At 37.2% G+C, this 13,570-nt stretch overlaps 1 protein-coding gene across 1 annotated transcript in view; it reads right to left on the bottom strand.

Annotated features, from left to right (window-relative positions):
- map2k5 (mitogen-activated protein kinase kinase 5) overlaps positions 1-13,570 on the bottom strand; it is a gene marked incomplete at its 5' end in the record, with an annotated part of 46,167 nt that overhangs the window by 13,672 nt on the left and 18,925 nt on the right. The window contains 4 exon segments of the mRNA XM_035652196.1: positions 557-618; positions 7,801-7,833; positions 8,175-8,201; positions 12,996-13,025. Of these exon segments, the coding sequence (XP_035508089.1) occupies positions 557-618; positions 7,801-7,833; positions 8,175-8,201; positions 12,996-13,025 (152 nt within the window).

The following is a 13,570-nucleotide window of genomic DNA, read 5'->3' on the forward strand; positions in this document are numbered from 1 at the left end:
ACACACACACACACACAGCTTGCATGTGGTTTGGGTGCGTATGTAGATATTTGTGTGACTGTAAAGGTTACAAGCGGCTAATGAATCAGGGCAAACGCAGGGTAAACATTGTCTTTGTCCTGTTGCCTTAGATAAATCAATCATTCCTTGTAGAAAAAAAAAAAAAAGAAAAGAAAAGCTTTTTATTCAATATCAGTGGCACTCAAAATCATAGCTAAAACCATTATAACCACAATGCATTAACACAAGGGCAAATGCACTTTAATCCCATTGTATACCATTATTCCTTTGATTCGTCTATGATACTTTGGTTCATTTATTTAATGCTGCTTGTGGTCTTTGTAATTGTTTAGTCCTGCTCTGTGGGGCTTGGATGGTTGGAGATACACATATTATAATAAAACAAACTAGAATCACAAACAAATGCACTATACAGTCAACAGATATTGAAAACGGACAAAATTCCATTTAAAATCTGAAGGTCGTTAATCAATGTAATTTCTTTATCGTCTTTCTAGAAACAAAGCATATTAAACACCAACAGCAACTGACTCACCACTGAGTGATGAAGTGAACAAACTTCTCAGTGAATTGGCTGACAGGAAGAACTGGAGGATCCTGTGAAAAGAACAAAACAATTTACATTTTTAGAATTCACTGTAAGTCACTGACAAGCAGATACAGGTTTGCTGCACTGACCAGTGAACAAGCAGCACAACGTGCTGTGATATTTATGTGTGCAGATAAGCAGCTTGTGGTAAAAAAAAAAAGAACAGTGAGGTCCGTCTCATGGCATTACCTCGCCCTAATAATAGGCAAGAGTTGAAAATATTTAACTTGAGCATCAAATTTGCACACATGATTTTTTGATGCTTTTTAGAGAGAGCGGTGGGATAGAGCCACTGCTGCTGGAGGAGAGAGAGCCAGATGTAGAGCCAGAGCTTCTGGAGGAACAAACACCTGGAGTCAGATGGGATTCTGCTCTCATTCAGAGCCATTTACTAGCAGGAGGAAATCTCAGAGTATGTTTTTTAAACCTAAAAAGTTACGAAGAACCCACCAGGGTCAGCTGAGGAAGAAAAAAAGAGCCATGCGTAAATCGGCAAAGTGGGAAAAGTTGCTGGTTCTGCCTAAAGACTACAGCAAAGGGTTTCTACAAGCTGTAGAGCTTAATTAAAAATGATAAGGTCCCAAAGGTGCACAAGGTAAATACATCTACATCAAGAGCAACATTATATGATTACTGATACAGCATCTGTTCAAAGAGTAGATAACACTGAAGAGCATGGATCCGGTGAGGTTCAGAATTAAGTACCTTTCTTCTACACTTTAGTGTTTGACCTTAAGGATACACTCTGCACTCTTTGTCCTTTGTATTCATAGGAGCACTAAGTGGTGATTGGCAGTCAAGTTAATGTACAACAATTGCTATGTTATTTAGTGAGCTTTAGAAGTGCTGGTAGGTAAATTATGTTACCTGTGTAAGGTAGTGTTTTGTGAAAGTAAAATATACTTATATTATAACAGGTAATATAATAACCATATAGTGAATAAATCTTCTTTTAATACTGTTACCCAAAATAATGCATTGAGTTTTAATGTTTATTTAAACATCCTCGACACAAGGGCTTTATTTTTTTCTTCCTGCTTATCACTGGACTCATTTTCCCTGTGGCACCTGCAGTATGAACAGTTGTGGAGAATTTCATCATTGTGAGAGGACGTTAGGTAAAATGCATGATGCAACAACAAGACTTGGTAGGAAAAAGGCGGATGTTTGGATTCACTTTACTTACAGTGTACTGCCGTGGAGAAAAAAAGTCATGGTGCTGGGGCTTCAAAAGGCTTTAAACTACAAATACTACAAATCTCAGGAGATACCTGAAGGTGCACCTGGGCACAGAAACTGGGGTAATTAAAGGCATTACAAGCTATGTTAAGCCATTCAAATGAAGCCTACATTTCTGAATGGTGGAGACTTTTCTTGATTACTGTTGCTTTTTCCGACAATGTGGTTTTTCACTCTCTCACGCTGAGGGATACGATAGTGTGAGAGAAAGCTTTGTGCATTCAAATTTTAACTATTTTATTCAGGCAAAGAATAGCCTTTGATAGCAGTTTTTTTTAACTATGTTCCTGAGGGTTTTAGTTTGGATTTTGTTATTGACAGTTTTTCATGTAAAGATAATTATTTTCTTCTTAGTTTTCCTCTGACAAATGTACTATCAACTAATGTTTAATGACTGAATTGGCTACTTTACTTTCAATAATTAATTTTGCAGCAGACCAGCACTTTGAAAAAGCAGCATTTTCAATCACACAACATAAATTTTACATTATGGTCCTTAAAGTTAGAACAACACTATTCAAACAAAATTTACTTAAAATATGAGGGACAAAGTTGACCAAATGTGACTAAACCTCACACGGAAATTTGATCTTGATCTTTGACCAGGACGAAATCTGGAAATTGCTGCAAAAATGAACAATAGTAATGTGTGTGTGTTTGTTTGTGTGTGTATGCGTGCGCCAGGCTTGCTACATCTTGTCAATGGAGGTTCTATGAACCGTGTCATGTAGAATAGCTGGGCCAGACTCACCCTCTATTACTGCCCCTCACCTCATTACTCCATCCATTTCCCTCCTCTCACTGCTTCTTTCCCTACCTTTGGCTGTCAGTATGAAAAGCTCTTAATATTTACGTTTATTTCAACATCTACATCCTTGGAGAAAATTGTATTTACCATTGCATAGCAATTGCCATGTCAAATTAATGTGTATTTTCTTTCTTTGTCTCAATGACATTAAACTGCAGGAGAGAGCTAAGCATGAAATTGTGTATGAAAAGCACCAGGATTAGAATTTTCCTCTTTTAAGTGTTGAAATTTAGTTTCTAGTTTATTTTAAAAAATAAAAATAAAACAAAACAATAGTCAGGTTCCAATGATAGATAGACAGCGTTTAAGTTACACATTAATTCAAAGTATTATGTATATATAGTATAGGGTGGTACAAATTATACAAATACTTTCTGTTTCATTTAAAATATAGAATTCAAATATATAGTATATGTGAATCTCAGAATGCACATGCTCAGTCCATACCAATGAGAAAACTGGATTTACGCAAAACAACAGCAATTCTGGATTTTTAAAATACCCAGTTCTCTGTATGTGACACTGAAATTCAAGGTACTGCATCCCAACGCACCAGCCTGTGCACAAGACAGCGATATTTACTCAGAGATACTATCAGAAAATCTCAAGTTGACCACTAGATTAATAGTAGGTGCAAATTCTAAAAGATTTAAAACATGCACAGCAAGATCCGATGATATGAACAAAGATATAAACAAAAATACACAACTAAAGATGTGCAGAAAAAACACAAAATCTGTGTTCACAACCAGGCGTTTATTCAAACGCAGGGAATTAAACCTCTTTACATCTGAACCCTGCTGTGCCATTAAAAACACCTCTGGGCAGTGTTCGCCATTCCTTAATGCTCTGATCGGCAGGCTCCCGCAAAGCATGATGCATGAACCCATTTAAATTAACAAAGGAATGGGTTCCCTTCTAATCTCACTGCACTTCACAGTGCTGCCGCCGCTTGGATGAGCAATATATCATAGCACATGCACATATACACACAGGCATGCACAAACAAATGCCCTTGAGCAATGCACACCACAAGCTTGAATGTACACTCCGTTTAGGGGGAGAGTACCAAATAATTTGCAACCACTGTACTATGGTGTACACACACACACACACACAGAAAAACAGGATCAATTGGACTCATGGTTTGTGCAAAGTGTTGACTACACAACTAATTTATGTGTTGTGTAGGCTAAATCTGATACAAAATCTCTCCCTGCACTTTCCCCACATATTTGCATGCACATGCACCTTTTTGCAGACACAAACACAAACACACACATTTATGCATGTATTCATGTCTCCAGCTGAGAGGAACACCGCTGCAGCTTTGATGTGGCAGCAGGCGATGGCACAAAAGACAAGCAGGCTGATGAAAGTGGCTAGTCTGCGTGAATTATTCCTCTGGTTGTCAACGCGCTCCACTATGAGACAGAACACACACTACGAGGGTACAAGGGTACGAGTAAATATACATGTCATTGCCATGAAGCAATTATTAGGCAAAATTAGATCAGTAATTACAGGCTTGAAAATAAAGTGGGAGTTCTTTATTAGTGAAGCCACTTGCTATTCAACAAATAGAGGAGAGAGAGGCACATTAATGAGGGTGGACAGCAGACAGATTGTAGGAACAACTACAGAGAACTTCTTGTGCACGACCTGTGATGAATAAGGAGAGTATTTTTCTGTCATATACTAATATCAATAATGTCACTAACTAATATTTAAAAAGAAGCAGTTTCTATTGGTGTTTCTTTACTTGAATTGGGGGGGGGGGTTAAGTGCAGTTTATATCTGATCCTATAATATGACCTTATATTGCATTACCATTATCTAACAGGGTTATGGTGTCCTTTGGTTTTCTCCAAATACTCTAAATGAACAAAGGATTATCAAAGCTGCCTCAAAAATGTTCTGCTTATCATTTATGGGTCCAGGTTTTGTTGTTTGCTTTTCGGGCTGGCCTTGCATGAAAGCAATTTCTACATAAGCATCTATTAAATACTGCTTTTGTTAAGCCCACAATGTAACTTATTTCTTTTCTTTTCTTTTTCCATCTCAGCATTCAATTCTTTTAACTCCAACTACTTTCTACCAAAGAAAGGGGCCATTATGAAAAATGTGGACAGCTTGTATTAAACGGGGCCACAGTTTCTAGAATGAGATATTCCTTTTGGATATTTAAAATGGATTTTTGATTCAGTCGGCATTTTTTGAAATGTCGACTGAATCTGCAAATCCATTGCAAGTCTGTTAATCTGTCTACCTTAACTTAATGATCCTCTAGACATCTATTTAGTCTTTATTTTAAGCCTTTCCCAGCCATGCCTCACTGTGTGTGATAGAAAAAGAGAGGCAGACTGTCCCCCACCCCCCCCATAAACATACCTCTAGCTACAATAATATTAATGATCCACTCACAGGAGCCTATTACTCATTCAGTCATTACAGCAACTTTCAACTCTCCAGCGGATAAGTCATACACAATATCAAAGCATCATAACCAAAGAAAATAAAAAGTATCTGGATCACATCTACAGTATGTACCAATGGGCAATATTTACTAAATGTCACTGAGTCAAGTATAATTTATCACACCTGCCATGATGTTAAAGTCAGGTGTGTCTGGCCCAATTAAAAATACCTTAGCATTAAATTAACTACTCCATGGGATCAGCACTAGTCCATTAATACAGGTATTTTTATGAAGGACAAATAAAAAGGCAACTCATATGGCTCCATGATACCTCCAAATGTACTATAATAACATTATTATTTTTTATGCAGCACCTTTAAAAACAAAATTACAAAGTGCTTTACAGGGTTGAACCAGAATTAAAACATTTCAGGACTGCAATATGGGAAATAGAATATAAAAAAAATATAATAAAAATAATACGAAACTAAAATAAAATGTCTTTTAATTTGCATGTCATCCACATAACAATGGTACTGAATTTTGTGTTTATGTCTATATCCTAGTGGCTGCATGTATACACAGAACAACTAAGAGCCAAGCCAAGGATGGTCGCCTTGGGGAACACCACATGTCAAACGAAGGCATCACCAACCACTACAAAAAAGTTCTGTTTGATAAATAAGATTTGAACCAGTCTACAGCTATATCGTTGATGTCAACGTACTTTTCAAGGTTATCCAATAGAATTGAATCATGAGCTGAGATCAAGAAGAATTAAAAATCGAACAATCTTCAGCATTAGCTGTAAGTAAAAGATTGTTTGTTACTTTAATGAGGGCAGTTTTGGTGCAAAGAAACCTGATGGAAATATAAAGACATAATGATTATTGATAAAAGTAAATAATATTTTGGAAATGCGAACGCTCCTATCTGGAGCAAGTGTTTGGTTTAGTCTCTTCTGGGCTACTGTAGAAACATGCCGGTTCAACATAGCAGACTCCATGAAAGGAGGCCTGTGCTGTCTGTAGATATAAAAGGCCCATTCTAGGTAACAAAAACATAACAAAATAAAGTCCTATACTCAGGTCGTTACACACTAATGAAAACATACTTATGAATATTCTATTCCATTTCTGCCAAAAGATCCTCCTAAAAAAACAATTTTCTCTAGAACATTTAATAAAAACTAACATTTTTAAAATCCAGAGGGTCAAGGCCACGTTTCTTGAGAAGTGAGTGCACTACTGTGTGCTAAAGGCAGGGGGGAACACAGCCAGTGGACAGAGAGCTTTTACAATGAATATAATGGCACTGTTAAAAGCCTTCTTCAGAAATCTGGCAGACATAACATCTAATGGATAAGGACTAGTTTGGTAATTGTATCCTTTAAGTAGCCTCAAAATGATTGAGCAAGGCAAGGGATTGCGGTGTACTAGGTCCTGAACTGGCAACAACACAGGAACATTAAGAGCACTTCTCTGGGTATTCAACTGCACATTGAAGTGTGAATACTTCCTCACTCTAGTGCAGTCCTCAACCTTTACATACTCTCTGAGCAACTTCATCTTTCCAAAGAGTGCTTATCCTCTTGTCTCTTCCTCCAAAGCACTGCATTAGCTGGGACAGTAAGGCTCACTAGGGACAACTGAGTATTTTCTCTCGCTTCAAGGGGAGGAACAGGAAAAGGCACAGGAAAAATAGTTTGACTGATGCCTCCGTCTAGCTGACTAATGAACAGTTCAGCCTGGGTCAATCCATTACAACCAAAAGCATTTAATTATTAATTACGCCCAATCCATAGGCAGCTAAGGACAAGCGACATTGTATGTTTAATGTGTGATATGGCTGGTGATGGGGTTTGAGGGGCTGGTTTAGGCTCGAGAGGTCTTGTGACATTTTTGCCATTAGTGTAAGTCAGCAAAGAACTGACAAGGAGGAAGAAAAGAGAGAGGAGGGAAAGGTTGCATTTGCTGATGAAAATATAGGTAGTGGGAGCTTACACATTCATGTACACAGACACAATTATAGTGTCCATACATCAAAAAGTAGAAAAAGAGTATTTCAGCAGAACCAAGGCATCATAGACTGTAATGTGCCACTGCTCTGTATTTTTTATAATGAGATGTGTTGTTTTCAGGTTATTTAGTGTGGAGCTGTGAAATCATTGGAAAGTGGAGGCGATCGAATAAAATATGGAGGGGAGGTCAATTTTTAACCCCCCCCCAAAAACAAAAAACTCAAATAAAGGACACCTGTGTTTAGAGAGGGGGTTGATAAGTAAAATAACATCTTATGAAATTATTATGTATACATGATGTTACATATTAGATGGCTAAGCCCTCACTGTGATCTTCAGCGCACATGTGTCATAATCAGTCTCTTCAGTTGTGTGTTTGTGAGTGCATTTTGATATAGAAACAAACACCCAGTGCAGTCAAGAGAACAGTCTTGGTTAAACAAATTTTTGTCTGCTTTGGTGTTTGACTCTGCAGCATACAGAATTCAGAGCTATGCTGTTTGTGTCACTCATGACAGGTCCAACCTCTACAGTAATGTGCGTGTGCATATGTGTATTGCCTGAGGCAGTTGCATAGGGTGAAGGGTTGAGTGAGTGGGGAGCAAAGCCGCCTGAGTGGTTTGCTTCATTAGGAAACAAAATATAAGCTTTCCGGGCCATTAGGACTGACTTTAGATGCAAAAGCACATAAGACGGCGACTCACCTCATCAACGATGCATTGCAGTAACTGGAGAGGCTGGAAGAGGAGAGACACAGGGAGATGAAAAAAACATGTTAGCCTACATGGAATATCTTGGCAATAAGGAAAATCAATAGTGTGATAAAAAAAAATAAAGTATCTACTTAGATTAATCAAATGCAGTGAGCTCAGACAAAGCCATCCTTCAGCTCCTGAATGTTTTTATTATTCTATAATGGCACCTAATGTAATACCAGCAGTTTAACCATGATCTCATATTTCATTGCGAAAATGCAATTTGAGTGTTTGTTCAAATGAGAGAGCCAACCAAGAGTAACAGACTATAGTGTGGGAGACCTCTATTTTCTTTCCTCCTATTCTAATGCAATAAAACTTACCATTAAAGATCCTTGGTTTTTCTGAATCTGTAGGGCAAGACAGAGGAGAAGGAATGAGGCAATATGTAATTAGCGTGTCATAATCAAAATGATGCACTTGGACACATTATGATCACTAGGAGAAAATTATTGCTTTCCTGTTGGCAATTTGTGAGTATGCGTTAACACCATTTACAAAATGAAAACACACAAATGTTAATGGCCTTGCTCTCATTTGTGGATAATGGGGGTAAAAAATCCACTAATGCTAATTTCCAGAGTAGTACTTTATTCCTGCCCTCCAGGTTATCCAAATGTGCCGGGATGTAGAATAACTGTTACTAACATTATGAGCAAGATTTGCAATGAGAATGCTCAATGTGTCGATTTTACAGGTGCAACACGAACAATAAACAGGACATGTTAAGCTACCTTCATATGTTACAGGTACCATTGTTTGGACGAGGCAAAACAGAAAAAAGTTATTTGAAAGTGGATGTTTGAAGATTAAAATACTTTCAAAGAACTAGTGCTAGACATAGTCATTATAGAAACAAAATATAGAAAAATACATGAAGATATTTAAATTTAAATGTATTTGACTTACTAAGCATACTTTAAAACAGCCCAATCAAAACATATGAAAGGACTGAGTATGATATATATGAGTTAGAATAGGAACTTTTAATTTGGATGATTTCGACAAAACAACAGAAAACATTTAGGCTTCCTATTAAAAACCCCCAGGACTGAATTTTTTAGGACAATCTGCTTTAATTTGTAAAAAATAAACATTTTTTTTACTTCATCATATAGACTGAATGATGGCCTAAAACCTAGGCTCAGCTAAATGTCTAATAATGTTTGGTAAATAAATTGCTAATTTCACCAGGTCTTTTGACAGTGCATTAGAGCACTTATTGATTCACTCAATTAAATACAGGTTTTCACACTCTGCAAATGCCAAGAGACTCCTAAACTGCCTCTATATCCAGTTTTGCCTGATTCAGACACATTAAAGGCAACTATGGAAAACTAATTTGTTCAGAAATAATTACTAGGACAAAATTGCGTGCTGCTCCAGGGGTTGAAATTGGATAGTGGGAGACTAACTTATTCAAGCATAATTGAGCACTTATTCTTCTTGTACTAGGTAACTTGACCACATATCAAAAAGAGAGGTTTAATAATCCCTCCCTATCTTTCCCTCTTAACGGAGTCTCTCATCACTGTGGGCTGATTATCTGGTAGACATATCATTATCTGCATGTTCGTCCCGAGGGTAAACATTGTTTAATATGGCATTTACACTTAAAAAGTACTTTCCAATAATACATATCTTCAAATTTTCTTCTGATGTCTCATTTAAGATGTACAAACAAGTGGATTTTTGACAAGCCAGGGTGTTCTGTTTGCTGCAGAAGGTGGGAAGGGACCCATGTCATTCACTGTATGGAGTCTATGTGGGACTGAGTTTATCACTAAATAACAATTGTAGTTGTTTAGAACAATCAGCTTCTTGTTCCTTTGAGCTACAGTGCCCTGTTACAAGCCACTTAAGTGGCTTTGTGACAATTTGTGAGCCACATCAAACTTTATTTATTATTTGAAAATATCTCTGCGTGAAAATAAGAAGTCACAAATTAAATTTTTAGAAATCAAACAATTTTTGTTTCTTTCGAGAGCAACTCAATAAACACTTCTAAAAGAGCAGATGGCTGTTTCCTCCTTCAGCATATCAAAGATATTTCTTCAAGGATAAGTAATCGGAAAACCCTTTTTGATCAAAACCATCAATTTCAACAAAGGTTTACAAGTACATGTTGGTTATGTGCAAGGGCAGTGCCTCTCTGGCACCATAAGGATCTCACTAGGGAGAAAGGGTAAGTGGTCTTCTTCTCTGTTCTTTCTCTTTATTGTTAGGTCAACAACAACAACTAAGTCACTCTGTTAGCCTCAGATGTGTTACCCTGAGATTGTACGTGGTTTAAAATCATCCAACAACTACAGCTCTTCTCTGATCTCCTCCAAACTGACATCCTTTCATTACCAAAAGCTTCAATAGTGCCCAACTTAGATTTATAAAGTAGTACATTTAGATTTTCATCAACTGTTTGATTAGTGATAGAATAACCCAAATCCATTAGCTACACAGACAAGGCAAATACAAGGTTATGCTGACATTGTGCATTATTCAAAAATGTGTGAGTGATAATTAGCATGGTAACAAATTTTGACTGAGTGAAGCTTTATGTACGTATGATTGAGAGGGAAGGGTCTATAAGATTTTTATCTGTAAAGTAATCTAAAGCCTAAAAGGGAAGTTCACTACATGGAAATCAAATTATAACAGATTTATTAATGGAGGACATGTGACCGAGCAAGTGTATAAAAGAGTTTGGAGGGCATAGGGTGCTGAAAAAATTACAGCGATCATTGTTTATAACACACATACAGTGCATAGTACTGCAATATCATTTCCTTTCATTTGAGAGGAAAAAACAAAGTAACAAATTGAAAGCGTCTAAGCTGTTTTTGATGGATGCAGTGATGTGTAATGGAAGCTCCTGAAAAATACACACAAAAAACTGACATGATATTTCATCCAGAAATTCATTCAAATTTGACAAAATATGACAAAGAGAAACAAAAACAACCAAAGAGCAAAAAAAAGACAACAAATCAATCAGAAGCAATAGTGCTGGCGGCTGTATACACATCACATCGGGTCTAGTGTCTTCAAAGACTTTCAGAGCGAGCCGTGCAAAAACTCCATTAACTCCTGACAAAGGACGCAAATGAATCCCGACATGTGGTGAAGTGGAATTAAAGAGACCATCTCTAATCATGACAAACATGAGGTGATGATTCCACTGCGCGTGTATAGACACTCACACAATGTACTGAATGAGAGGTAATGCATCAACTACAGTAAACATCCACCAATGAAAGCAATTGGCAAGAGCACATGTAAGGGGTGAACTAAAGACCCCACACAATACGGCAAATCATGAAAGCCTCAAAACCAGATTCAACTTTAATAACTTGTTCCGTATCTTCCACTAGTCCTACAGTGGAAACTCAAATTCCACTGATTCTCTTCCAATCACTCTCGCGCTTTCATCTTCTCCAACTTCTCCCTCAGCCTGTACTAAAATGTTCTCCGTGAAGTGTAGCAGGGGGTTTTGCACAGACAGCTGTGCCAGCGTCTGCAAAAATGACAGCTTAGGCCCGAGGACTTTGGCTGGCTGCGCCTGACGAGCTGGATCCGAGCGCTCTCGCCACACCGCTCTGCTACAGCCTGCAGGTGAACTGTCTGCAGTACCATATGGAGTTAGGGGAAAATTAACACTGAGCTGAGGAACACTGCGTGACAGTGGAGAGCCCAAAATATAAACTGAGAGGTGTCTCTAATATTTCGTCTATCCCATTTATATGATTGAAGGTAGTAAAAACTACTTTGCAAAAATACACTAGCAATTAACATGATGAAAGAAGCATTAAATAAAGGAACGCACTGTAAAAGCAGACACACCCTAAGCTGTAGTCATAAACACTCCACACAAGTAGACACACGGATTGATCGTGTGACATTTACATAACCTTAAACACACCTCTGCATATATTTTTCATCATGGCTTAAGATCTAATAAGGAACGAGCCGCTTCATGACGGTAACAGATGGTTGTTTACTGTGGAAATACGCAACTAGGTGATGAATTAATTCTTGCAAAAACACGTGGATTTATCTCACATAATAGATACTGTTAACAGGATAACATTTTCAAAAAGAGGTAACTAAAATTAACATCCACAACCTCTATGGCCTAAAAGAAATCTCAGTTCATTTTAATGCACAGATGTTGAGATTTTCATATGACATCCAACTTAAACGTTTAGTAAATTGGTTCCATCTTTCCCACCAAGGATGGTTGCCATACTGAAAGGAAGCAGTCACTTAGGCAATCCCTGGGCAGACAGTGGAGTGGTTACATCACACTCTGCCTCTTTAATCAACCACAATGAAGTTTAATTGACAGAGCAGTCCAAGTGTTGCATACATTACACTCGCAGGAAAATTACACAAAAAAACGGTCAAATGTGCTAAAACACTTTCAAGATGTTTTCCTTTTCCCTTTTCCTTGTATCCATGGCTGACAGTAGTTGTAGTTGTAGTCGCCATTAGATAAAATCTGCTCCTTTACATTTGGTGAAGGCGTGCAGCCAGGAGGTAACCTGAGGTAACCAGATTTAGATTGTTCTGCTAGGGATTAGTGAGATAAACCCATCTTAAAAGGGCTAATTAAGACTTGATGAGATTGGGAAGTCACTTCTTTGGTCGGCAATTACATTTGAGCAGGATTTAAACTTCTTAGACTAATGAGTAAAAATGAACCCAAACAGTAGATTTATACATTTAAAGGTATATATCAGCACTGAAAGACTAATCTAGAAAGTAAAATAGATCACAGAATGTGAATATATTATTATTTTGAGGTCAACAGACACCTTTCAGGGACTTGAATCATGATTAGTGCCTCAAGAATAAAATTTATACAAGGTTTAAAATCATTAGAAAACCCCATTATATAAATACTTCACTGGGGAAAATGTTTAAAAAGTACTAAATGTATATAAAACAAACTGTATGAAACTTAACGCTTGAATAAAAATTGCAATTTGCAGCACAAATACTGTAGTTTAACTATTGAAGACATTGATATTTGCAACAGGAATTATGACAGCCAAAACCAGTTTAAACAAAATCTACAAATGTGAATATTTTTAGGTGGAGATTGATTAAAAAAATACAAATAAATGTAAAAAGTGCAAAAAACGTACCTGTGGATAGGGGAACATGCCTAGCGCCAACTGTGTAAAAAACAAAGTAACAATACAATTTTAATAACAATAAGATGTTAGATTCTTCTTGAAACATTTGAAATAATTAAATATACTCTAAAAAGGCAATATTTGTAAGCACCCATTCAAACTAATGCAATCAAATCAAACAGTCCAGTGTGTAAGATAAAGGAAAAGGATCTATTGGCACAAATGGAATATAATATTTATAGGTGTGTTTTAATTAGTGTATAAATAAATAACTGTTGTGTTTTTGTTACTTTAGAATGAGCTGTTTTTATCTACAGAGAGAGCAGATCCTCTACAGCCATGTTTCTACAGTAGCCCAGAAGGGACAAACCAAACACTGGGTCTAGATAGGGCCTTTTCGTGAGATTTGTGGCCACCTTAGTTTCTCCTAAATGCTTGTAGATAGGCTTTTCTTGAGATTTGTGGCACCTTAGTTTTTCTTCCTAAAAATGGGCTTGAAAGGCAAGTGTTATCAGTTGGTTGCCAATCTGCATCTTCACCGGCTAGGATGACACTTAATCCTACACACTGCTGGTTCTGTAAGT

This window comes from Morone saxatilis, unplaced genomic scaffold, assembly GCF_004916995.1.
Source record: "Morone saxatilis isolate NCDOM2014 unplaced genomic scaffold, NCSU_SB_2.0 Contig11, whole genome shotgun sequence".
Lineage (NCBI taxonomy): Eukaryota > Metazoa > Chordata > Actinopteri > Moronidae > Morone > Morone saxatilis.